Raw genomic sequence first — 27,156 nt, 5'->3', positions numbered from 1 at the left:
CTAATTTGGGAGCTGTGGTAGGAACATGAGATATAATCTAATTGCTCTCTAAGCAATGTGAATCAACTCTACCAGAAAGTGTAGTAGGCCTGCCTTGATATGATATGACGATAATCATTTTGAAACTGTTTTACTTACAGCAAAATGGGTTGTTTTGATTCGTTGATTTATTTTTGGTGAAATGGCAACATAAATAAGAATGTCCAGCAAAACCCCAAAGAGCCAACCTTTTTTAAGCGTGGAGGGGGGAGTAGATCTGAGATTAACAGTGCAATCCTATGTATATCTAGGCATGAGTTCAGTGGGACTTACTCCACATAGCTGAGTAGAAGAATCAGCTAAATGCTTCAGCGAAACCAAGTTTAACCATTTCACAAAACCATTTCTCCTCAAATTGCTGTGTCAATTTCAGGAATTTTTGACTGAATCACTGTTTCTCACCAGCTCTGGGAGGAACTGGCATGGCACTTGTGGCTTAAATCAGCTGAAACTGGGAACTGAACTGGGAAGACAAAGATAAACTATAATACATAAGGATAAAAACACCCTCCTTCATGCACTTTGGGAGGCAAAAAATGTGCTATGTTGTAATTGGCTTGTAATTAATTAATTAACTAACTAACTAACTAACTAAGTGGCTTGTAATAAATTGTAATTGATTATATACAGCTCTATCTTATTGTCCCTTATATTGCTTTTTTGTAGTTGAAATTGTTTTTATTAATGTATTTTAAATGTGACTTTAATATTCTATGGCCACTAGACACTGTCTAGAGGGCCATAGAATTGTTTGGTTGCTGTTGGAGCCAGGGCTCCGATCTCAATTCTCTGAAATTGCACTTCCCGCCCCCTTGTAGTTGGTGCAGTTCTCTCTGCGTCAGCTACCTCCCCATGCCTGGAAATGGAGCATGGAGATAGAGAAAAGTGGGCAGTCCTGGGGGTGGGGAGGGGAGGAGACTTCACAGTACGGTGGAGAGAATTCCAATAAAAGCTCAATTTTACTTTTCCAACTAAAAATAACTGATTTCATGCCCTAGAGCAGGGGCCATTTTCTGGCCTCCCCCTGTCCCGCTCCAAAACTCCTCAGCTAGACAGGTGAAATTGGCTTGTCTAGTAAAAAATGCAGGGCAGCTGGAGCACAGAGGCAAGGATCAACTCCGTGCTCCAGCCGCCCTGCATTGGATAGTCATCAGCCTCCAAGTTCAGAGGCTGATGACAATCTCCATAGGATTGCACCCTTAGAGGTTTTATTATATGAAGCAGCATATAAGTATTATTAACAAATAAAGAAATAATAAAATATGAAGAGAAAATGTTTGAAACACAATAGTAAATATAAAGAAATAACAGCAGCTAATGATAAAATAATCAGCTGTCATCTGCCAGTACAGAAGAAGCCTTCCTGAACTGGAAGACAGCATCTGTAAAAAATCTGCCTCTGAAAAATGTGCACGTTTTGACAAAGCCTCTAGGGAAGAGAGTCCCATAGTTTTTGAAGAAGCCATTGAGAATGCATCTCCACAGGCTCTTGCTATTTGAACTTGGTCATTGGATAGTACAGACAAGAAGGTGCTTTTGATTCACTAAGAAAACTGTAATGAACATAAAGGAAGAGGTAGACTTAAAGTATCAAGCACCCAAGCCAAAGAGCCTTCTATGCAGCCACCTTATATTATACTGAGCAACCCAGGAAACTGTAAGGACACAAGAACGTAAGGAGACCAAGGGTCCATCTAGTCCAGCATTCTGTTCACACAGTGGCCAACCAAGCAAACTCTTAGGACAGCCTTCCCCAACCTGATGCCTGACAGATGTGTTGGACTGCATGTCACATCATTCCCAGCCAGTCTACTGGCTGGGAATGATGGGAGCTGCAGTCCAACACATATGGAGGGTGCCAGGTTAGGGAAGGTTGCCTTAGGAACTAGCCTGTGCATTACTGCAGCCCTGTGCCCACAGCATGAAATGTGTGGGAAAATGAGATCATGCCTGCTGGCTGTGCTCTTGATCTCCACACATGGATTGGATCTTCTGCACACATCCTATGCGCGTACTGGCTGTACATGTGCAGACTCTCTGCATGGTCTTCTGTACCCTGTGGAGGAAGCCTAATATACATACAGCAAATATGCATGCGGGCTCTGTGTATGAGACCTAATCAAAGCATGGAAACCTGATCGCAGCATGGAGGCCAGCAGGCGCAATCAGTGACTTTTATGAATCTTTGAAAATTTGATTGTGACCTGCTTTGGGAACAACTTTGTTCTGTGGAAAAGCAGGAGACAAAAGTGAAATGGCATGAAATCATGTTTCTCTCCTATGCATTGATTTATCTACACATTTCATGTCATCTATGCAGCACTTATGCTTCTGATGACCCTTAAATTACATTTCCAGAATCTATGACGGAATGGCCAAATGTCACTATATTACAAATGTTCCTGATTCAGTGTAAACAGTGAGCCATTTACCGATCAGGATGATTGCGTCAGAATGCTTGCACCCAGCTGTTCTGGGCAGGATTTGGGTGCACAGTAAAGGAATCATATGGTAGCTAGAAGGCCAGGCATCCAAATCTTGAGTTTTCATTCTGTGAGGGCCAGACATAGTACTGCAAAGGGTTCACAGTGCTGGTTACCAGTGGCTCAATGAAATGCTCATGTGCATGAAAGACGTGGGACCTGGATGCACGGAGAAGCCATTGCATGGTCCTGTACACCTGTCCTCAGTGAACATACCATCAAACCACATTTCAGAGGTGCACAAGAGCCAGTTCTATATGAACTTTGCCCCTTATGGAAGTGACTTATTTTTATGGCACTGGTTACTACCTTGCCTGCAGTGAAGTATTATGCTGGGGTTTCAGCATGTGTTCAGAATGCAGCTCAGAGTATCATTTTGTGAAAGCATGCAATGGCAACATGGCCATGAAATCCACAATGGAGCCTTCATACATCCCTTCTGCCATGAACAAAATCCATCCCACCTCCCCAATAAGCAGCACACTCTGGCAAATCTGGCAAACTTATGGCACTGGCCATGAATCAGCCCTAGAGTTTATGGATCTGAAACAGAATGATGATGGTTAGCGGAAATGCATATACAATGCAGATAGTTTCCCTTGGAGTTACTGTCTCCACTTGGAATGAAGAGGGCAGTAAGTATCCCCACACATAATACCTGTCTCAGAGGTAGATTGATCTGTTTAAGGAGAGCTTTCATTGCCATCTGGAGCTCAAAGAACAGCCGAGTTGGGCACTCTGTGGAATGATCCATATTTTCCATAGATTCTGAGCCAGAAAGACTTTGGATCCATTCCCACTCCTCTCTGTATACGGAGTGAAGTTAAAATTAGAAATACAACAAAAGTTCACCGCACAAGGAAGAATTTACTATACGTATGTTTGGGCTCTGTTGAGGTTTTCATTCTCAGATAGTAAAATTTTCTAAACTTATAACAGGCCCTATTGTTTGTGGTTAAAAAAGGGCCAACTTTCTGATTTCATTCTCTTTGAGTGTATATATCAAGCTGAAGGCTTCTTTGCTAAGATATAAAAAAATGCCTTTGAAACATTTCAGCTTTCATTGACATGCAGGCTGTTCCATGTTTCTGTAATCTTTTAACACACATGCCTTGGGCTACGGTGGCATTTTTCCAGGGGGCTCAATTTTCTCATCAGGCATTTTGAGCACTGAATGTAGCCAATAAAAACGGCTTGGCTTTTGCTAGGCACGTTTTTGCTCTGACCCACTCCCCCTGCTTGTGTGTGGGGCGGCCTTGCCCACGATTGTATGGAGAAGTGAGTTGGCAAGGGGATGACTTGGCAACATGTAGCTTACTGGTCCTGCCCTTAGTGATGGGTGTGGGAGGCAGGGCCATGCTGGCCTCAGGTAGACTGAATTAGGGACTGGCCCACATTACGCCAGTACTTTTCCAGCTGCACTGGCTGCCGGTCCCTTTCTGAATTTCCGATTCAAAATGCTGGTGTTAACATTCAAAGCCCTAAACAGCTTGGGGCCAGGTTATCTGAAGAATTGCCTCCTCCCATATGTACCTGCCGGGATCCTAAGATCATCTTCAGGGGTCCTTCTCCATGAGCCCCTGCCAAAGGTGGCTACCAGGAAGACGGCCTTTTCTGCTGTGGCACCCTGGCTGTGGGATGAGCTCCCTAGAGAGGTTCACCTGGCACCTATGTTGTACTCCTTCCAGTGCCAGGTGAAGACTTTTTTATTCTCCCAGTATTGTAGCATTTTAGCTTCCTAGTCTTCTAACTCTGGTGTTTCAAATCTGTATTTTGAATCTCTGCATTGCTGCTAGGCTTTATTCTGGTTGTACTGTTATATTGTGGTTTTAAGCTTTCATCTTTTATACTGTTTTATGCTGCACTTTGTGGTTTTAATTCTTGTGAACCGCCCAGAGAGCTTTGGCTGTTTGGCGGTATGGAAATGAAATGAAATGAATAAATAGTGGGAGGGGACACTGGTTGTTGGGAGTGCAGCATGTTCCCTCTAGCCATATTTGTGGCTTTGCCTGGCACCCACCCACCCCCTGATCACAGTGAGGGAAAAACTCAGGGTTGGGGAACCTCTTACAGCCCAAGGGCTGAATTTGATTTTGGAGAAGCTCTCAGGCACCACATTCCAGGGGTTGTTAGGGCCAAAGGCAAAGGGGCAGGGACAGATGAAAAAGGGACCAGAATACCAAAAATACCACCATGTTGTAGCTTAAAGCTCTCACTGCCAGTAACTAAGCCACAGGAGAAGAATTGCGACCTTTTAGAATGGGGGCAGGGGAAGCCTCACAAAAGCCAGGAAACTGCCAAACAATTGGCAGTTGGAGAAAGGGGTGTGGCCATCTGGGATTAGGACCCCAGGAGGGCTGGACTTGGCCCCTGGGCCTGAAGTCCTCTCCCTGCCCCCCCAGTCTAGCTGGTTTCAAGATGGTGGCAAGTTTGAGTGCCACCACTGGCCCTCATGGGCTGTGAGATACAGGGTTGTTTGCTTGTTTCTTTGCCAACTTAATACCGCATAAAGGGGGTTGAGTTGTATATGTCAGGGTGATATGAACCTAAATAGGTCACAACTGGCAGAGATAGTGCAGGTAAAGGATGGGATAGGAATAAGAGATCTTGAGAAGGAATAAGAGATCTTGGGAATAAGGGATTCTTTGGAATAAGAGATCTTGGGAAGTATCCTGAGGCCTCAGATGGTGAAAGGGGCTGCCTTGGTTCAACCTTCCAAGACCAGCGGGCCCAGGAGTGGGGAACAGGACAGACCAACTCAATGTTAGAGGGGTGGAGCAGGGTGATAAGCACAGGACAACTCAGGACACTCCAGGAGCCAGGAGGATCAGGGAGTCACTTCCTGTCACTGAGCAAGGGTGGGGTCACTATTGCTACTTCAGTAGGCAATAGGCTCAGGCTTGCCTATGCAGCCCAAATCGTTTCCTGCACTGAGCGTGTGCGTTGGGGATTAGAGCCGAGCTGTCGATTTCATGCCACTGCAGATCCATTGGTGGAATTAATGCATTTGTGCTCAAAATCCTACAAGCTAGGCTTCAGCAGCATGTGAACTGAGAACTACCGGACGTACAAGCTGGGTTTCGAAGAGGCAGAGGAACTAGAGATCAAATCGCCAACATTCGCTGGATCATGGAGAAAGCAAGAGAATTCCAGAAAAACGTCTATTTCTGCTTCATTGAAATAGACTAAAGCCTTTGAGTGTGTGGATCACAACAAACTGTGGCAAATGCTTAAAGAGATGGGAGTACCAGACCACCTTACCTGTCTCCTGAGAAACCTGTACGAGGGACAAGAAGCAACAGTAAGAACCGGACATGGAACAACCGATTGGTTCCAAATTGGGAAAGGAGTACGACAAGGCTGCATATTGTCGCCCTGCTTATTTAATTTATATGCAGAGTACATCATGAGAAACGCCGGGTTGGATGAATCACAGGTCGGAATTAAGATTGCCGGGAGAATTATCAACAACCTCAGATACGCAGACGATACCACCCTAATGGCAGAAAGTGAAGAGGATCTCAAGAGCCTCTTGTTGAGGGTGAAAGCGGAGAGTGCAAATGCTGGTTTGAAACTCAGCATTAAAAAAACTCAGATCATGGCATCTGGCCCCATCACTTCCTGGCATATAGAAGGGGAAGAAATGGAAGGAGTGACAGATTGTATTTTCTTGGGCTCCAAGATCACTGCAGACGGTGACTGTAGCCATGAAATTAAAAGATGCTTGCTCCTTGGGAGGAAAGCTATGGCAAACCTAGACAGCATAGTAAGAAGCAGAGACATCACCTTGCTGACAAAGATTCGTATAATCAAAGCTATGGTTTTCCCAGTAGCAATGTATGGCTGTGAGAGCTGGACTATAAGGAAGGCTGAGCGCTGAATAATTGATGCCTTCGAACTGTGGTGCTGGAGAAGATTCTTACGAGTCCCCTGGACTGCAAGGAGGTCAAATCAGTCCATCCTAAAGGAAATCAGCCCTGACTGCTCATTGGAAGGACAGATACTGAAGCTGAAGCTCAAATATTTTGGCCACCTAATGCGAAGAGAAAACTCTCTGGAAAAGACCTTGATGCTGGGAAATATTGAAGGCAAAAGGAGAAGGGGACAGCAGAGGATGAGATGGCTAGATAGCATCACCGATGCAATGAATATGAACTTGAGCACGCTCCGGGAGAGAGCGGAGGACAGGAAGGTCTGGCGTGCTATGGTCCATGGGGTCACGAAGAGTCGGACACGACTTAACGACTGAACAACAACAACCTCTTTATTCTGGGGCTGTGAGCAGTTCCTCCCTAGCAAAGGTGAAAAACCAAAGCCAAAATACGCTAGCCCCATGGCATGTAGCATCATACACTGCTGTTTTTCTCTCTGGGACGTTCATGCCCATTTTGGCTTGTTGCTACACAGAAAGCATTTCCATGCAGGGAAACCTGTTATGACACCTCAGCTCTGGAACTATGCCTGTCCTTATACTCTTGCAAACATAGTGTGAAAATGGTTTTATTCAGACTACCAGCATTTGATTTTTAAAAATTATTCAATGTATTGTTTAAGGTATTTGAGGATTGCTCTTACTGTTTGTGAGCTGCCTTGAGTGGCCAATGGTGTGGTAAGGCAGTCAAACAATGTTTGAAAATAAATAATAAATCATGATGAATAAAATTCTCCTCAGATGAGACCAGTGGAGGCTGATGGCTCTGATGCAATGGGGTGGTAAATCCGCTCTGGATTTTAGTCAGAAATCTAAAGGAGCTACCCTAGGTGCTGAACCTAGGGTTCAGTATCTTGGATAGCTCCTTCAGAGTTCTGACTGGTTCTGACTGAAGCCCAAAGGGGATTCATCACCCCATGATATTGGAGATGCCAGCCTCACTGGGTGAGACCCGTGCCTAGCATCATGATCGTTATAGCTTGCAGTCCATCTCCAATAATCTCACAACATCTCTGCCAAAGAGTGACTTTTTGTGATGTGCTGGCCTATCTATTAGTATACCCCGCCCTGTACACTGTATGTAGCCAATTTTCGTAATACAGCTTCCATTATTACCAGCAGAGCCATCAGGGCAGGACTTCGCGGCAGAATTCCAAAGCCCCACTCAGCAGAATGAGAAGGAAGGCCCAAATGCAGCAGGGCTGGCTGACCACATGTTGAAGGAAGTGAAGTAATACACATGACCATCTCAAGAGGGGTAAGTCCTGAGTCTAAAATTACCAAACTGCACCACTGATTATGACTGTGTTATTCAAGTACTTCACAAACTCTAAATGATGTCAAGGTGCAGGGTCAAATGGGATGCCATAAATCAGTCAGAAGGCTCGAAGCTGTTGCCATTTGATTGTGGAGGCATGGAAGAGGCGGGAATAATGGTTTGGATGTATGTTCTGTAATTCAGCTTAGGAAACTAAACAGATCTGGGCCCGGCCAGTATGGGGATGAGGGACCAGCTGGGAATCCCTGCTATACCACTCGGAGAGCATGGGTAGGAGGATATGAATGTAATAAATTAACCAATTCATTGCTTTATAGAACGAAATCTGAACAGTCACTTCAGACTTGTTAGCATTTACAGTGAAGTTCAATGAACCAGTACGGTCCTGTAGATAGAAAGTTAGATTTGGAGCTAGGAATGCTGAGTTCAAATTTTGCTATGGATCCTGTGTTTGGCACTGGGTCAGCTACCATGTCTCAGCTTCAGTTTCTCATGTGTGAAATGGGAATAATAACAATCTATCACGTTGTAAGGAGGGCATAGCACAGTGCAGATTTTAAAGCAGTTAGCAATTTAACAGTGCGACTCTATACATGTCTACTCAGAAGGAGGCTCTATTGAGTTCGATGGGACTGACTTCCAAGTAACTGTGTATAGGACTGCAGCCCGCAAAGTGCTAACTAAACACCAAGGGGGAAAAATGCTCCACTTACTTGGACACATTGCTGTTGTCTCGGATTTTAACATGACACAGAATGTTGGGTAGCTTTTGCAATACAAGAACTTTGATCTGATCCACTGAGCTGCAGAGTTTCAGGTAGCCCAAATAGAGGCCAGGAGCCAGCCGTTGTTGGCTCCTTCTGTGATAGGAAAGTGTATCCTGTTGGAAAAGAATGAGAGAAAATGTTAAGCTGGAAAGTCTTGGATTTGCTTCCCTGTAAAAGGAAAATCTGGGATCAGAGAGCAGTTGATAATATTAGAGATTTTTAAAAATTTGATCTTATTTTTTGCCTCCTGGGTCCCACCTTTTCTTCAGAATCATTGGCTCTGCTTAACAAACCACAGATACATGTGTTCAAAAAACCAAAAAACCGAAACACCTGCAACAACTCCATAGAGGGAAGGCCTCTTGAAATCAAACCAGAAGACTCACATAGGTTAAGTTTTGATGGAACCAGTATAGATAAGATTTGCATCAATGTTCACGCCTACTGGCCCCACCTCCAATTTCTTCATTGTGTTTAATTTGCACTGGAGTCTATGCAAATCCGAATGCACATGGCCTCCCTACATGTTATCTGTGCCCTGAAACACGGAGGGTGCAGGCTGCGCATAGGGGGGCATGTACATAGATGACTGTGCAAATGGTGCTTTGAATTAATGGGGGATGGGGCCAGCAGGCACAATCCTGATTCTGCCCCCCCCCCCGCATGTTCACCTGTAGACTCATATGAATGTCTGCACAGAGTGTTTATCTTGCGATGATATGAAGGAACCTCAGTTGCAACAGCAGAAGGAATCTGCCCATGTATTCACAGTGAGCTTCTTATCAGCGTTGAGCCCTGTATTTAGAACTGGAAATGTTCCTTGTCCTGTAGAGTTAAGTGCCTAGCTCTAAATGAGTGAAGAAAGCATTGTAATTAATACTTGGAAGAATCAACACTAATTGCTCTCCCTCCCACACAGATTGCGTTAGCATTAGTTTGAAAGCCAGTAGTGGCAGTCCCACAGTTGCGTCCAATTAACTCAGTTGCTGAGGTCAGAAACTCATTGTCTACTAATGCTCTCTTTTTCTCAAGCACATAACATAGCCTCCCAGTATTTGCTGAGGATGAGGAGAGAAATAGGAGAAACTGAGAATTGTCACCAAAATACACCTAAAGCGAAATTTCGAGATGAATTTGGAGAGTTCTGCTGAGGTAAAATACCTGCAGGAATGAAGAGAAGTTAACATAACTTTGATAAATGAGAGCAATTTCTTTGGGTTTCACATGTCTTTCTTACTGTTAACATCTGCAAGAACTAGAGTTAGAATTGTTAGAGTTGCAGTACAGTTGTTACAACATTCTGTCTAATCTGAACTTTTTTAAAAAAGTGAATTTGGCAGGTTCTCCTCAGGAGAACCAGCCAAGGAATTTCAAGTGAATCACAAAGAGTTCAAAGGTGTCAGGAGATGTGAGGGGGAGAACTAGGAACCCGTGATCCTGTGCATAGCTGCTCTGTATGGTAAGCCACCAGGTCTATGCATGAAAGCTTCTGTCTAGCCAGGGACTGGAGTAACTCCGCCCACCCAGGCTAGCCATTGGCTTGCTTCAGCAGGAAGGACTACAAAGGCTTCCTGTTCAGGGTGGGATTTAGTTTGGCTAATGATACTGGCTCCCACTTGATGTCTTTTCGTGACACAGTTCTGACAGCAAGATGACATTAGCAGAATTCCACAGGGGTGGGGTGGGGCGGGGAGAAGGGGCAGTTTTACACATCCCTAAGTTGCCAGTCAAGTTTGTCCCAGGCAACATTTTGAGGCAAATTTTGAGGGTCCTAATCAAGCTGACCCCTTCATGGATCACTGCCTTGTTGTGGCGAAGGGGCTTGCGTAACTCAGTGAAGCCATAAGCTATGCCGTGCAGGGCCACCCAAGACGGACAGGTCATGGCAGAGAGTTCTGACAAAATGTGGTCCACTGCAGAAGGAAATGGCAACCCACTCCAGTATTCTTGCCAAGAAAACCCCATGGAATGTAGCACAAGGCTAAAAGAGATGACGCCGGAAGATGAGCCCCTCAGGTCGGAAGGTGTCCAATATGCTACTGGGGAAGAGCAGAGGGTATTTCCAAGTAGCGCCAGAAAGAGTGAAGTGGCTGGGCCAAACCCGAAAGGACACTCAGCTGTGGATGTGTCTGGTGGTGAAAAGAAAATCCGATGCTGTAAAGAACAATATTGTTTAGGAACCTGGAATGTCAGATCAATGAATCAAGGTAAGCTGGAGGTGGTCAAACATGAGATGGCAAGATTGAACATCGACATCTTGGGAATCAGCGAACTAAAATGGACAGGCATGGGCGAATTTAATTCAGGTGACCATCATATCTACTATTGTGGGCAAGAATCCCTTAGAAGAAATGGAGTAGCACTCATAGTCAACAAAAGGGTGGGAAAAGCAGTACTGGGGTACAATCTTAAAAATGATAGAATGATCTCAGTATGAATCCAAGGCAAACCATTCAACATCACAGTAATTCAAGTCTATGCCCCAACCACTGAGGCCGAAGAAGCTTAGGTTGATCGGTTCTATGAAGACCTACAACACCTTCTAGAACTAACACCAAAAAAAGATGTCCTCTTCATCATAGGGGATTGGAATGCTAAAGTAGGAAGTCAAGAAATCACCGGGATAACAGGCAGGCATGGCCTTGGTGTACAAAATGAAGCAGGACAAAAGCTAATAGAGTTTTGCCAAGAGAACATGCTGATCATAGCAAACACTCTTTTCCAACAGCACAAGAGGCGACTCTACACATGGACGTCACCAGATGGTCAATATCGAAATCAGATTGATTATGTCCTTTGCAGCCAAAGATGGAGAAGCTCCATACAGTCAGTAAAAACAAGACCTGGAGCTGACTGTGGCTCAGGTCATGAGCTGCTTCTTGCAAAATTTCGGCTTAAATTGAAGAACGTCGGGAAAACCACTAAACCGTTCAGGTATGACCTAAATCATATCCCTGATGAATATACAGTGGAGGTGAGGAATAGATTTCAGGGATTAGACCTGATAGACAGAGTGCCTGAGGAACTATGGACGGAGGTCCGTAACATTGTTCAGGAGGCAGCAACTCAATCCATCCCAAAGAAAAAGAAATGCAAGAAAGCAAAGTGGCTGTCTGATGAGGCTTTACAAGTAGCTCACGAAAGAAGGGAAGCGAAAAGCAAGGGAGAAAGGGGAAGATATACCCAACTGAATGCAGAGTTCCAGAGAATAGCAAGGAGAGACAAGAAGGCCTTCTTAAATGAACAATGCAAAGAAATCGAGGAAAACAACAGAATGGGAAAGACTAGAGATCTCTTTAAGAAAATTGGAGATCTCAAGGGAACGTTTTGTGCAAAGACGGGCATGATAAAGGACAAAGAAGACAGGGACCTAACAGAAGCAGATGAGATTAAGAAGAGGTGGCAAGAATACACAGAAGAACTATACAGGAAAGATCTGAATGTCCCTGATAGCCATGATAGTGCGGTCACTGAACTTGAGCCAGACATCCTAGAGAGTGAAGTCAAGTGGGCCTTAGGAAGCATTAGTAACAACAAAGCTAGCGGAGATGACAGTATTCCAGCCGAGCTATTTAAAATCCTAAAAGATGATGCTGTTAAAGTGCTGCATTCAATATGCCAACAAATCTGGAACACTCAACAGTGGCCACAAGACTGGAAAAGGTCAGTTTACATTCCAATTCCAAAGAAGGGCAACGCCAAAGAGTGTTCAAACTACCGCACAATTGCGCTCATTTCACATGCCAGCAAGGTGATGCTCAAAATCCTACAAGCTAGGCTTCAGCAGTATGCGAACCGAGAACTACCGGAAGTACAAGCTGGGTTTCGAAGAGGCAGAGGAACTAGAGATCAAATCACCAACATTCGCTGCATCATGGAGAAAGCAAGAGAATTCCAGAAAAACATATATTTCTGCTTCATTGACTACGCTAAAGCCTTTGATTGTGTGGATCACAACAAACTGTGGCAAATTCTGAAAGTGATGGGAGTACCAGACCACCTTACCTGTCTCCTGAGAAACCTGTACAACGGTCAAGAAGCAACAGTAAGAACCAGACATGGAACAACCGATTGGTTCCAAATTGGGAAAGGAGTACGACAAGGCTGCATATTGTCACTCTGCTTATTTAACTTATATGCAGAGTACATCATGAGAAATGCCGGGTTGGATGAATCAGAGGTCGGAATTAAGATTGCTGGGAGAATTATCAACAACCTCCGATATGCAGACGATACCACCCTAATGGCAGAAAGCGAAGAGGATCTAAAGAGCCTCTTGTTGAGGGTGAAAGAGGAGAGTGCAAAAGCTGGTTTGAAACTCAACATTAAAAAAACTCAGATCATGGCATCTGGCTCCATCACTTCCTGGCATATAGAAGGGGAAGAAATGGAAGCAGTGACAGATTTTACTTTCTTGGGCTCCAAGATCACCACAGACGGTGACTGTAGCCATGAAATTAAAAGACGCTTGCTCCTTGGGAGGAAAGCTATGGCCAACCTAGACAGCATAGTCAGAAGCAGAGACATCACCTTGCCGACAAAGGTCCGTCTAATCAAAGCTATGGTTTTCCCAGTAGTAATGTATGGCTGTGAGAGCTGGACTATAAGGAAGGCTGAGCGCCGAAGAATTGATGCTTTCGAACTGTGGTGCTGGAGAAGACTCTTACGAGTCCCCTGGACTGCAAGGAGGTCAAATCAGTCCATCCTAAAGGAAATCAACCCTGAGTGCTCATTGGAAGGACAGATAATGAAGCTGAAGCTCCGATATTTTGGCCACCTAATGCGAAGAGAAAACTCCCTGGAAAAGACCCTGATGCTGGGAAAGACTGAAGGCAAAAGGAGAAGGGGACGGCAGAGGATGAGATGGCTAGATAGCATCACGGATGCAATGAATATGAACTTGAGCACGCTCCGGGAGAGAGCGCAGGACAGGAAGGCCTGGCGTGCTATGGTCCATGGGGTCACGAAGAGTCGGACACGACTAAACAACAACAACAACAATCAAGCTGAACTTTTGATGGAAGTGAAAAGAAAAGAAAAAATAGCTTCGGTAAAGACCTGCAAAATTTCTCAGAGGCTTTTCACAAGGGATGGGGGAGAAACTGGTTCAGTTTGCATTTTTATGCAAATTTACCTAATTCCACACTTTTGAGACAGTATGCGAACCAAAACTCAGTTATCCTTTCAAATTTGTACTTCTCCAAATTTTGCAATGCAGATCTGCAATCAAGAACTACATACAAAAATGTGTATATAAGAGGAAATATTGTTAAAAGTGCATCCTAGTAGGGAAACTGCTTGCAAAAATGTATATAATAGGCAAAAATGAGTGTATTAGGAGACATTTACATAAAAATGCTTATGAATTTTCATGGAAACTAAAAAAAAAAAAAAGACATTCTCAATGAACCAAAGTTAAGACTGGAGAAATTCTCAGAGTTCGAGACAAACCAAACATAAGACTGGAAAAATAAGAAACGGAGGGAAATTGAAATTGACAGATTCATCCATCCCTACTTTTCACACATCTCTATGTAGCATATGGATATTTCAAAAATGAGTGGTCAGGTATGGAGCAGAGAAGAGGGCAAGATTAAGTTCAAATTAGTCTTGCATTAAAAGGCATTGTGAGCCTGCATCCCTAGAGCAGGTCTAGAGGGCAGTCTTTAGACATGTTGGCACCTGAAGTGAAATGCAGAAACATTGTCCCACCACAGCTGGTGCCCTCACAAACTGGTGGTGAACCATACTCTAATTTTGGAAGTGGGACTATTTATGCTTAATTAAGTTTTGTTCACTTGCCTTGTTGGATGTCCTATGCTGTGCAGTTTGCATCCTTTTCTAATTTGAGAATTAAAACTGCTCCTATGTATTACTTGCCCCCGCAATTCCACCCAAATGATCTGAAATCATGCATAAATGGCTCCGTAGATATAGGAATAGATCAGATAATACTTTAGATTTACTGCCAGGCAAAACACAATATACATTTCAAATCTCTGAAGATATGCTCAAATCTATTGGCTTTTGTAGGCTACTAGAGGCTTCTGTGTAGGTGCAAGACTGAAATGCCTGCAGTGTGCAAACTGGGTCCTCCCTCTGTGCTTGGCTGCTATGAGGTGCCAGCCAAGTTAATGCATGGGCTTCTTCTCTAAGGCCACTCAGTGGTGGTGTCAGGAGGTGTCAGCCAAGTTAGTGCATGGACCTTTCTTCTGATGCCACTCAGGAATGATGCCAGGAGGTGGCAGCCAAGTTAGTGCATGGGCCTTTGATGCCACCCAGTGGTATTGGCTTGGAAGTGTCAACAGTGAGCTGCATCAGGTATCAATCGAGAACTAAAATGTTCTGGAATGAGATGCATGACTACTGAATAATGGACAACTGACCATTCCACCTGGGAGGTAAAAGAAAGGCTTTTACAAAAGCATGCATATAGTTCCCTCCCATCCCTGCCACAGGTATTCTCAAGGGCCCAGTATCCCTATCCTCAAAAAGCTGAGGGTGGAGTGCTCAGCACACCTCAGGAATTTTCCAAGGAATAAAGTGTTGTGCTTGAATAAACAATGCAGTTCACTCCTTAAGGCAATTGGTCCATGTCTACTGATGTCAGGGAAAGTCCTGGGTGCACCTGCCCAATTGGCTGCAGAACTTTACTGCCAGAATAAAATTAGTCATCTAATGTGAGCCACTTTCCATTTGCCAACACAAGGATCTTTATGATCAGAAAGAGCTCTCCAAGAGGACTGGCACAGTCTTTATTTAACTAACATCTATGAAGCAGTATAAAGAAAGCAATTACAGGGATCTATCTATCTCTCATCTATCTATCTCTCCCTGTAACTGCAACACACACACACACACACACACACACACAGAGCGCATTCTTTAAAGATTACCCTAATAAATGAAACCGACTGCCATCCTGAGTTACGTGTGCCACTGCAAAGGGTGAGGATTAAGGAACCTGGCCCCATGCCTTCACCACTGGAACCATCTACCATTGCTATGCCTGGCTCCAAGCAGTGCAATTCGATCTTCATTGTCACAAGCATTTCATGAACAAGGTACCCATTTGATGATTCAATGAGTAATCCAAGAAAGGCTGGACATTTGATAGGAATGCACAAACCATTAGGGGAACTTTTTTCCACTAGGGATGTGGCAGAAACTTGATCAGACCTTTATTTGAGGTTTCCGTCTATAAAACCATGCTCCGTTCTCCCCCACCGTAGGTTTTTTTCATACCTGTAATACATTTTTAATGCCACAATTCTAGCCTAGTCTAGCATGCAATATTTCCATTCATGTAGCTTTTAAATGAAAGTTACGGGAATGGGAGAGGGTATTATTAACTGTTGATTTTCACCACTTCTGATTAGTTCAACTGACTTCTCTGGAGCCATTTTGGAGTTAAATGGCTTGGTGAGATAAAGGTTTGCAGTAGTTAATATAGAATCACTGGGTAGGAGTAATATAGAAGCAGGATTCAGCTTAAACCAGGGAGTTATTCTGGTTTCTGGTATGGATGTGTGAGAAATTTGCTACACACACACACACACACACACACACACACACACTGAGAACTCTTAGTCCTGATGGCTTAATCTGGGGGACAATTTGTAGGCATTATGCCACTCATACCTCTTTTTTTTTTCTCCTACAGAACTTGCATCTCTGCTCCTGATATCAATTTATCAGCACAGCTACTGATGAGGGCAGAAGCCGAAACATTTAGCTTAAATATATTTTTGAATACTCTGTTGTTAGTCTTTCTATCTTTATGTATATAATCAATTTACCCAACTTGCATCTCTCGGACCTAAACACAATTTGAAGTCAAAAATCTGTACATTTCCAGGTTAGCAGTGCGTTTTGCAAAAATAAAATAAAACCATATTTGACAATGTGCACACATTTGAAAAAATGTGCAAAGAAAAAAGGGTAACTTTCCAAAATGTTCACAAACATGCTTTAACCAATCGGTGCATGTGTCCAAAAATGTGTAGGTTTAAAAATGCATACATTACAATCATGCATACGAATTTCCATACAGATGTTTTTGGGAAACAAATGCAATCTCATGTCGAAGCAGGACAGAACAAGCTTGACCTAAAAAAAAAAATGAGGCTGAGATTGACAGATCCATCCATCCACCCCTGGTTTCTGGTGCCAGGGCTTGCCTGCATATGAGGTTTTCCTGCACTTCCAGTTCAGCATTTCATGCTAAATAAGCAGGAGCTGAAGAAGAAAGGGACAGAAGACCATGATAGGCCAGGATCAAACCCTTTGGTCGACCTTGATTGTTGAAATGCCAAAGCCTTCTTGACCAGCTACTGGTTTTCAGGCTTCTGTTGTTTATCTGGGCTCACCTGGAATCCCCCTCTTGCTGCCTGTCTAACTCAGGGATGGGGCATATGGCCTTCCAGATGTTGCTGGGCTGCAGCTCACCACTGGCCAAGTTGGCAAGGGCTGATGGGAGTTGCAGTCCAACAACATCTGGAGGACCACGCATTCCCCACAACTAGTTGAACTGATTTATCTGACCTGCTTGCTTCCCTGTTTGCTCCTCCTGTTGAGCCGGGTCTTTTTCTATCTAACCTGGAATTTACCTGGAATTCTGGACTTGGCTTGTTTGCCTATAGTTCCTGCAATGTCAATTCTGCAAAGATTTCTGATTTGCTTGGGCTGTGGGGCTGGATCTGCACTATTAGTTGAGCTTAGGCCCCACTGAAATCAATGGGACAAGTTAGTCATGATTTAATGTAAGGCCCATTGATTTTAAAGGGAACTAAGTTCAACTATCTTAGTCTGGCTCCAACCCCTGTTCTGGCCTATGTGTGCCGTAGTGTTTCTTCTTTAAAGACAGAATCGTCCAACTAGGTCCTAAGGACAGATTTCCAAAGATTTCATTTGGGTCAGCTTCCAAAGCTGGAATTTTATCAAGCTCCTTGTGGGCTGTTGTAAGTGGCTGGCAGGCTGCATATGGCTTGGGGAGCCCCAAAGCTTTGAGGGCTTTTATCGGAAGGAATGTTTGGTTACTTAACCAGTTTTACATACGTGAAGAACAACAGGGATACCTGGATCGTGATGAGCAGGATGTCTAATGCTGTTGGCTCCTCTGGAGTTGAAAGGGATTTTCTCTGGCTTTGTAGTTTGGAGATCTGCATCCATTTGCCATTAAAGAAGGAATAGAGAGTCTCCACTTCTCTTATTGTAACTATGATAATATTGCCATGCCGATCCTTGATTGGTTCATAATAGACTCGGCCCAAGTTGTGTGTGCCCAGCAGATTCTGTATGCGGGGTGGGGGGATTGAAAACAACAAAAGATATAATTATTAGCTCATTTACACAAGTATTGGTGCATAACATCTTCATATATCAAGAGACCGGGGGTGGCTGGCTGGGTGGGGAACAGCAGAACTCTCATAAGCTTGCTGTCCATGTCACATCCTGCAGAGTCCCATCCTGCAGCAACACAGCAACAGGCCTTCTCTGTAGTGGCACCCCCACTCTGGAATGACCCCTCCCCCATGATACATCAGGCACCGACGTTCATGTGCTGTCGACAATTATTTAAAACCTACTTGTTTACCCTGGCTTTCCCCAACCATTAACTTGTCCAAATGCTGTTGTGCTTTTATAATGATGTATTGTTTTATAATTTGCTATAATTTGCTTTGGTTTTTTTCTTTAAATGGGAAGCAATATATAAATAATTTAAAATAAAAAATAATAAAAAATAAGCCACTACAGCAGCTGGCCTGTGTACTGGAAGTATAGACAGCGTAAGAGCTGGGGCTTTAAAATCTTCCAAAGATTGACTTGGAACCTTTCCAGCTTTCACAGGATGGTAAATCCAGTATACAAGTGGCTGGGTAGTACATCCCTCCTGGTGAATGCGTATATGTATTGCAATCACAAACCGGTTGTTGTGCTTGTCTCAAATATTTTCTGCCCCATCAATCTGTTCAAGAATGCACACCCATACCAGGAAAGATAGAAGAGAAGATTCTGGAGAGACAATAACAAAGGAGGACATATGCATCATGACCCTATGGGACACGACACTGCACCAAATATGTACTTGGGGTGATGCTTTACACACACTGCAGATGCAGTTGCTGGTCCATCGAGCCCAGCACTGTCTCCTCTGACTGGGGGCCACCGCTCTCCAGGATTCCAGACATAGCTCTTTCCCACTCCTAGTGCAATCTGAGATGCCTTTGAACATGGTACCTTCTCCACGCAAAGCACATGCTCTACCACTGAACTGTGCCTCCTCCTATGGCGCTGGGCAGAGAGGGAAGGAAAGGTTTCACTCTGCTCTATGTTTGCAAGTCAACTGGCAAACATAAATGAAAAAGGGGTGGGGCGGGGCAACCCTGTCTGGAATAGGCTGTAAATCACATCACACCGGAATCAATGGCGACACTCCCATTGAGTTTTAATGGAACTGGACCACATCCATGGACTTAGATCTCTTCTCACAGATGGCAATGGGAGTTTTAGCACTTACTTCAAAGTAAGGAGAATTAATCCAATATGGAGATCATTTGAAACCCCCTCTGTGTATCCATCAGTGGAGCTAAGGAAAAATTCTGTTGGACGGCTGGGTAGAATATGGATGAATGGTTTACAGAGTTGGTACACATGTTAGCCTCTTAATAATTCACCACATGTATGGAACCTTCTCTGGCCTTAAGCACTACTGGGACTGTTTCCTTGAGCATCAGTAATGTATTTCAGTTTCAGTCTTCTTTGGTGAAAAGGGTGTCACAATTACAGGTAAGTTTGAAAGATGCTCTTTGCTGGACTTGTTTGTAACTAAAGAATGGTCCATTTCTCTGGAAAACATATACACAACAGCCGTGTGTGTTTCAGAAAACTACAAGACTATGAATAATTCCCAGGATAGAAAAGCATTCTGGCAAAACACATGAAATCTAAAAGGGTGGGTGGCTAAACCCTTAAAAAAAAAAACAAGACAACATTAGTCTATGGGGAAAATAAATGGGAGATGCTGTTGGGTAGCTCCCATTTAGTTGTTGTTGTTGTTGCTGTTAATGTGTTCGAATTTTAAAATATGACAAAAGTTGTAAATAACTGCCTGGTACTACAAAATTTATAAAAGATCCCACAATTATCTCCAAAGTTGCCCAATTTCTCTCTTTGTTCTTTGTCATGCACAAAGCATAGTCCCATATACTACCCAGCCATTCTTGAACAGATGGATGTTTGTTGGCTTTCAATATTTATTTACTTATTTAAATACTTATTTAAAGTATTTTTATCCTGCTCCTCAGCCAAAAAGGCCCCCGGTAATTTGCCATAAACAAATCTTACAGCAGTTACCATGTGTGAGATCAAACCCCTGTCTTTATAAGACAATACATCATTACATTTCAATGGGGCTTGTGCAGGAGAACCTCTTGCCTGATCAGGCCCTATCAATATCCTGGAGGAATCCGGCTGGCGAAACAGGATGCAAGACTAGGTGGACTCTTGGCTGATTGAGCACAGCTTTTCTCCTTCAGAAAGGCACAGCCTTATAAGGGCCAGCATGTTGACTTCACTGCAATCAGCTCCTGAAGAGATGCCCAGATGTCTCAAAGAAAAATCCCTAGCGTTTTAAAAATGCTCCTTAGTTTGGAAGTTTTCAAAAGATCTACAGTAAGCTAGTAAGGAGTGGGAGTTGTTTAAAAGGAAAACCTGAATTGACAATGTGGCACATTGTACATGTATGAAAGCAAAGGGGCTGTACATTAACCTTAATGACATTCTCATCTGATAGATAAAGCCACCCTGAGCTGACTTTATCTACAGACTCTATTTACTTCTGAACAGCATTATTAAAATTGTTTATAACCGGAGCACGCCAGAACAGCTAGCACAGTGACTGCCATTTAGAAGTGGCTTTAAGTAGCTATTTTAGCTTTAGGCATCCCCATCCAATGCACACAGTAGGTGTTCTGTATCCTTATGGGCCCTCTTCTCTTTTGCTGCCTGTAAAGATTTGCTCAGGGAGGCAGATAGACTTAAAAAAAAAAAAAAAGCATACAGAGTTTGTATGAACATGATTAGCAATCTGTTTCTTTTGCTGTAGGGGCAACAACCCGAAACAGAAATCTTGTAATTCAGGTTTGTTATGCAGCTGGGCATATTCAGCACATATGCTCAAGTGACTATGAGACTCTAAAAGCCAGGTTCACTGCGGCATTCGTTTTTCACATGATGGAATGCATACTTGGTATATAATATTTTGCATTATAATCCACCTTAATGTCTAGGGTGGCCTTCCCCAACTTGGTGCCCTCCAGATGCATTGGATTGCAGCTGCCATCATCCCTGACCATTGGCCATGCTGGCTGGGACTGATGAGAGTTGTTGTCCAAGACATCTTGAGGGCCACAGGTTGGGGAAGGCTGGTCTAGGGTGCGTGTATGGGTATACATTTGCAAGCAACTTAGCATCAGGGAGGAACCACACCGTGTTCTAAAGAACAAAATCAACCAAAATCAGCATCGCCATGCTGAGTTCTCACCTTCTGTAAAACAGGGTCAGACAACCACACTATGCGTTTTCCCACCCCCTGCTCCACATCTTTGGCTGCTGCTGGCAGAGGCAGGGCAAAGGAGCAAGGTTATGCTATCAGACCATGGGGTGAGCTTTACTACATGCTGCCAAAGGGGAGGGCGAGAACTTGACACACAAGAATGCAATTTTGGGTCTTTGGGTCATCTTGTAATGTATAGCTCTGCCCTATGCTGTGGAAATGATGAGCTATCATTCCATGCAAACTACTGTTAGACCCAGCTCCACTAAAGTTATGGGGGTTGGGTGGTGGGGAGGGAGATATGAGGCAGGGCAAACATGATGATCTGTCACCAAAGAAAGAAAAAGCAATAACGCCTGCTTGCTGCTCAGACCAGCGAGCAAGTCTGATCTGGAGGGGCAGGGGGTTTGTTTTGTTTTTACTTCGGCCTACTGTTGTTCTGAGTCTCCCTTGCTGGTCTGGTTGGTTTCATAATAACGTAGTTCCCTTTTTTGGCCAGATCCAAGTCATGAAGGCTGAATCCTTGCCTGACATCTCTCAGGTCCCAGGTTCAGGACCCAAGTGCCCTCTCCCCTATGTAACCTTTGTAGTCCATTCCTTGATCCAAGCCAGTATTCAGAATGCCCTGGGTTAGTCACAGGTTAATCCATTCCAGGACCTATACTAGACTGCAGAGGGCAGAAGGGATTCTAGAGGAATGAACTGTGAGCTCTGTCATCGCTGTATGCAGGGAAAGAACGTGAACAGGAACCGTGAACATCTGCTAAGCATAATCTGCAGCCTGATTCTTATTTTTTTAAGAGTCCCAGGATTTCAGACCACTACACCATGGCAAGAAACAAATTTGCCTACAAGAATGCCTTCCTGTTCTGCCTTCATCAATACCAGAGCTGGTCCTGTTTATGGAAGGAGTTACCACTATCAGGCAGAAAACCTGTTATGCTGTTGTTGTTTTCAAAGCACTCAAGAGGTAGTGGAGTATCCTTTGGGGTTCCTGAATTCTGTAGGAGCTTTGTCTTAACCTACCATGGCCTAGGCATCGACGACAAACATCTTCAGACAGTCTTAGGATTGGACCCTCTTTCTAGTCAAGGTGTTTAAAGGCCAGAGCACCTCCCCAGTCATGACATCAAGGGGTGGGGTGGGGGAAAGCCATTTTGTTCTTGGAAGACCATCCTCTAGGTGTACTCTCAGATTGGAGAGCACACCTAAAGGATGGTCTTCCAAGAACAAAATGAAAGGATGCCCCACAGGCCTCTACACTGTTCCCAATTTTCTGGGGTTCTCTTAATTTGTGCAGGTCCTGCCACAGGCCAAAAGCTGGGAAGAGGGGCATGAGTCATATTCAGCCCATAGATCACCAGCTGGCCATACTTCACCTATGTGAAGCATGTATCTCCACCAACAGCAGGTGAATGGGTTATGTGCTTTCTCAATCTGTGGTGCTGGGAAAATGGCTCTTTATTTGCTGTGCCACATTTAATTCCTCTCTGGCTTCTTTCTTCCTACATCACAGTTTGTTGATGACCTGTTAGCTCTGGCTAGGGTGGCAGACCATGCTGCTTGCTTCGTAGCAGATGATCATTCTCCCCCAAAGGACATGCCAGTGGGAAGTGCTAAAGCAGATGACAGCTGTGGCAGCTCCTTCCCTCTGAGGCCATGAACTTGCTGAAACCTGCCACCGAAAGTGTGCGGTGCCACTAACCTGTAACTGGGCTGTTGCAGAGAGCATTTTCTGCCGGGCTTGAAGTGCTGTGGATGAGGATGTGGAGACAGACATGTTCTGCCTCAGCCACCTGATATCATCCCACATACAAGACAGCTGCAAAAGATATGGCACAATTGGGGTTGCGGGGAGGGAAGAAAGAGAATTAATTCATCTTTCAAAAAAGTAGTTGTTTATTTCACATTTCTGTGGGTGGCAGTGTGTTGATGGTAGTTAAGAAATGATTAGAGAGATGCTGCATCTAACTACCATAAACAGAACGTATCTCTCACAATCCATCTGTACACTATCGTAAAAAAAATGGTCAGTGTGTAGCCACTGAGGCCCAGAAGAAATATGGGGAATCTAGCACCCCCAAGTCTTAACAAATGTCTGGCCAGCTGTTGATGTTCTCTCCTTCCACTTTTTTTACTATGATGTTTTAGCTAATAACAACCCCAGGTCTATTTCCATGTTGTAACTTAAGCAGAAAATACCATCAAGGACATTTGTACTCTTGCAAGCCCAAGAATTATTATTAGAAGAAAAAATGGGATGTCCCTCAGACAAATCCTGGATTAATCAGAACTCTTTCATAAGGACAATTTATTTATTTATTTATTTTTATTTCATTTCAATAGTATTTCATTCTATACAATGAATGGACAAGGTTTCTTTCTAGAAACAGCTATGGGAAAGTAGAGCTGATGCAAGCATGGAGTCCACTGTTAAAATATAGAAAACCATTGTAGAAATTGCTGCTGGCTAGATCCATATGTGAAGAAACCAAAGAAGCATGCTCTCAGTTCCCACTTTCCGTTAATTTGGCTTCAGACTGGGAGGGGTGTTTGCAGCACCCACCCCTTCCTGACAGAGAGCTCCAGCTCATTATGCTTCAGGACCATCCTCTGTGGTCCAGTGTCCCCCTCAAATCTCCCAAATTCTCCTCCATTCCAGCCCTTTCTCCTAAGAACATAAGAACCCTGCTGGATCAGACCAAGGGTCCATCTAGTCCAGCATTCTGTTCGCATAGTGTCCAGCCAGCTGTTGACTGGGAACCCACAAGCAAGGCATGAATGCAACAGCACACTCCCACCCACCCATGTTTCCCAGCAACTGGTGTACACAGGCTCACTGCCTCTGGTACTGGAGGCAGCACATAGTCATCAAGACTAGTCGCCACTGATAGCCTTTTCCTCCAGGAATTTCTTCACCCCCTTTTAAAGGCATCCAAATTGGTGGCCATCACTACATCCTGTGGTAGCGAATTCCACAGTTTAACTCTGCACTATGTGGAGAAGTCCTTCCTTGGATCTGTCCTGAATCTCCCACCAATCAGCTTCATGGAATGACCCTGGGTTCTAGTATTTTGAGAGAGGGAGAAAAATACCGCTCTATCCACATTCTCCAAACTATGCATAATTTTGTACACTGCTATCATGTTTCCCCTTATACTCCTTTTTTCCAAGCTAAACAATCCCAGCTGTTGTAACCTTCTCTCGTATGCTCCAGCCCCTTGATCATTCTAGTTGCCCTTTTCTGCACCTTTTCCAGCTCTACAATATCTTTTTTTAGGTGTGGTGACCAGAACGGTGCACAGTATTCCAAGTGTGGTTGCACCATGGATTTGTATAGGGGCAGTATGATGTTGGCAGTTTTATTCTCACTTCTTTTTCTAATTATGCCTAACATGGAGTTTGCCTTTTTTACAGCGACTGCATGCTGGGCTGACATCTTCACTAAGCTGTCCACCACAACCCCAAGATCTCTTTCCTGGTCAGTCACCACTAGCTCAGATCCCATCAGGCTATACTTCAAGCTGGGATTTTTTGCCCCAATGTGCATCACTTTACACTTTGCTTACATTGAACCACATTTGCCATTTAGATGCCCATTCTCCCAGTTGGGAGAGATCCTTTTGGAACTCTTCACAATCCCTTTTTGTTTGAACCACCCTAAATAATGTGGTGTCATCCACAAACTTGGCCACTTCCACCGCTCACCCCTAATTCCAGATCATTTGTGAACAGGTTGAAAAGCATTGGTCCTAATACAGATCCCTGTGGGACCCTAATGTCCCCTGCCCTTTTATGCCCTTAGGACTTGGGACAACAGTGGGCCCATGTGTTTTAGGCCTAGATTTGCTTCAATCACCTAGAAAGTGTGAGTGTGGAGGGGAGTCCGATTTAAGGAGCAAAGGGGGCATGTGGGTGAGGGAAGTTGACCTCTGCCTCATTTTTGGCTCTAGTACCAAAAGCGGGCCCGGATGGGAGAAAGGTGCCGGACTGATGGACTGCAGGGAAGTAAAGCTCCTTTGCTCCATAAATCAGATCCCACTGCACACATGCAATGCATGCAACTGTGCCACATTTGAGTTCGAACACATGGATCTGCCTCTGTGATAGCTAATCTGGTACCAAGCCACACACCATATCGGCTTAGTGGCCTCTTCCCCACTGTCATTTTTCCTTCTCCCACCTGAATCAGGTAAGTGCCCCGCCTAGCTGTCCAATGTCTTTCAACTTGAGATGCAGCTGGAGAAAACGGTCCCCCTTTCTGGCTCTCCCCTTGACTCTCTCCTTTGTTTCCCCTTTGGATTCCCTGCACAAGTGGTGGGCGCCTCTCCAGATCTTGTTGGACTACAACTCCCATTACCCCTGTCCACTGGACATGCTGGCTGGGACTGGTGGGAGTTGGAATCCAATAACATGTGAAAGGCCGCAGGTTCCTTGTCCCTGCCCTACACTGTATATGGCCTGGCTCACAATGTCTCCTTACACAACATGGAAATGCGTGTGGCCAAGGAGGGGAGTGGGCTGTTCGTGGATAAAGGAAACTGAAGGTAGAGTCCAACTAAAGTCCTACTTGGAGCAGACCCATTGAAAGGAATGGGACTTCAGTTAGTCCTGACTAACTGAAGTCCCATTTATTTCAATGGGTCTACTCTAAGTAGGACTTCAGTTGGATTCTACCCTGATTGTGAGGATCCAGCCCAGCCATAACCCTCTGCACTGACCAAACTGGGGAGTTCAGTCAAGTGAGGAGATGGAAGGTTCCTACTGTACCTTTGTGAACCAGAGAAAATCTTGCATAATGGAACTGGTGTGAGAGTCATCTATCTCCACAATCGGGATCTGATCTTCGTTGGTTACTAACATGTTGTCTTTGTAGTAGAATATCACAGCTAAATAGAGCCCTCTGAAACCAAAAGAGAAAAATGATGAAGGGACCAACTAAAAGGCTATTCTGGGAAGGCCAGTGATTTGCCCATTGCAGAGCAAGAACAAATTATTATATCTGTCTAATCTGGTCTAGCAATTGACTGAAGCAATAGAATTCACTGACTTGTTCCCAAGGAGAATTTCCCAGAAATGTCATGATACTAAATTCCAGCAAATACTGCAAAATAGCTTCAAAAATGCCAGAGCTGATGCTGCCTTCCTTGTATAAGAAAAACAACTCACAATGTCAGTTTTTATAGGAATTCTGTTTAGTCAAACAGTAGCACATGATCTGGACTTCTCTACCTTTGGAAATAAAAAAATGAACACTCCATATAATTACATATAAGGTAGTGGTTTGCATTAGCCCAGGGGTGTGCAACTTGTGGCCCTCCAGATGTTTGGCCTATAACTCCCATCACCCCTAGCCAGCATAGCCAATGATGAGGGATCATGGGAGTTGTAGGTCAAAATATCTGGAGGGGTATGTAATTAGAGTAGGCAAGAAAACAAATAATTTTATTATTCCATTCCTTTTGTTTCTAAAATGTTCATTCATTTGTAATTAGATACTGATTCATTAAAACAGGGCCCTCCAGATGTTGCTGGGCAACTTGTGGCCCACCGGACATTTTGGCCCACATCTGCCATGGAACCTTTGCATGTTACAGAAGATTCTGGAATATATTCTAGGGTGCACACTCATTTCACTTGGGGTGCTAGTCAGGCCTATTGGGCCTCATCATTGCATCACATACATTCAGCGCATGCCCTAAAACACAACCAAGACACCCTTGTGGTTGCACATTACAGGGGAAAATGACTTGTGGGTTGGCAAGCTGTCTTTTAAGGGAAATCTGTATACCATTGCAGGTCCTTTCATTGAGGAACCTGATATTCTCATTGAGGAACCCCTCATCAGCTTCCAAGGGTTCCCTGGAACACAGTATAAATCATAGGACTCAACGATTTACAGCAATCCGATTTTGTGTTACGACTGCCGGAATCAATGGGGTTATTTTGGATTTGCATTAGTTTAACAGAACATCATTTTGTCCCACATATCTGCAGCACTGTTTACATAAAATTCATTCCTTTTAAATATTTACATTTGTAATTAGTTACAAACATTAATCAGTGGATTTAGTGAATTGAAAGATCCCCAGGGAGCTCTT

At 44.1% G+C, this 27,156-nt stretch overlaps 1 protein-coding gene across 1 annotated transcript in view; it reads right to left on the bottom strand.

Moving 5' to 3' along the window:
• The window catches only part of ANKFN1 (ankyrin repeat and fibronectin type III domain containing 1), a 170,880-nt gene that overhangs the window by 24,991 nt on the left and 118,733 nt on the right, over positions 1–27,156 (bottom strand). Inside the window, exons 9-13 of the mRNA XM_084832329.1 lie at positions 25,826–25,958; positions 22,761–22,877; positions 17,577–17,792; positions 8,446–8,612; positions 3,181–3,328 (exon numbers count right to left, since the gene is read on the bottom strand). Of these exons, the coding sequence (XP_084688455.1) occupies positions 3,181–3,328; positions 8,446–8,612; positions 17,577–17,792; positions 22,761–22,877; positions 25,826–25,958 (781 nt within the window). The remainder of the gene's footprint in view (positions 1–3,180; positions 3,329–8,445; positions 8,613–17,576; positions 17,793–22,760; positions 22,878–25,825; positions 25,959–27,156) is intronic.

This window comes from Heloderma suspectum, chromosome 2, assembly GCF_057233095.1.
Source record: "Heloderma suspectum isolate Gila_16-S chromosome 2, 16-S_ref, whole genome shotgun sequence".
In the NCBI taxonomy this organism is placed as follows: domain Eukaryota; kingdom Metazoa; phylum Chordata; class Lepidosauria; order Squamata; family Helodermatidae; genus Heloderma; species Heloderma suspectum.
This window is presented reverse-complemented; position numbering and strand designations above follow the sequence as displayed.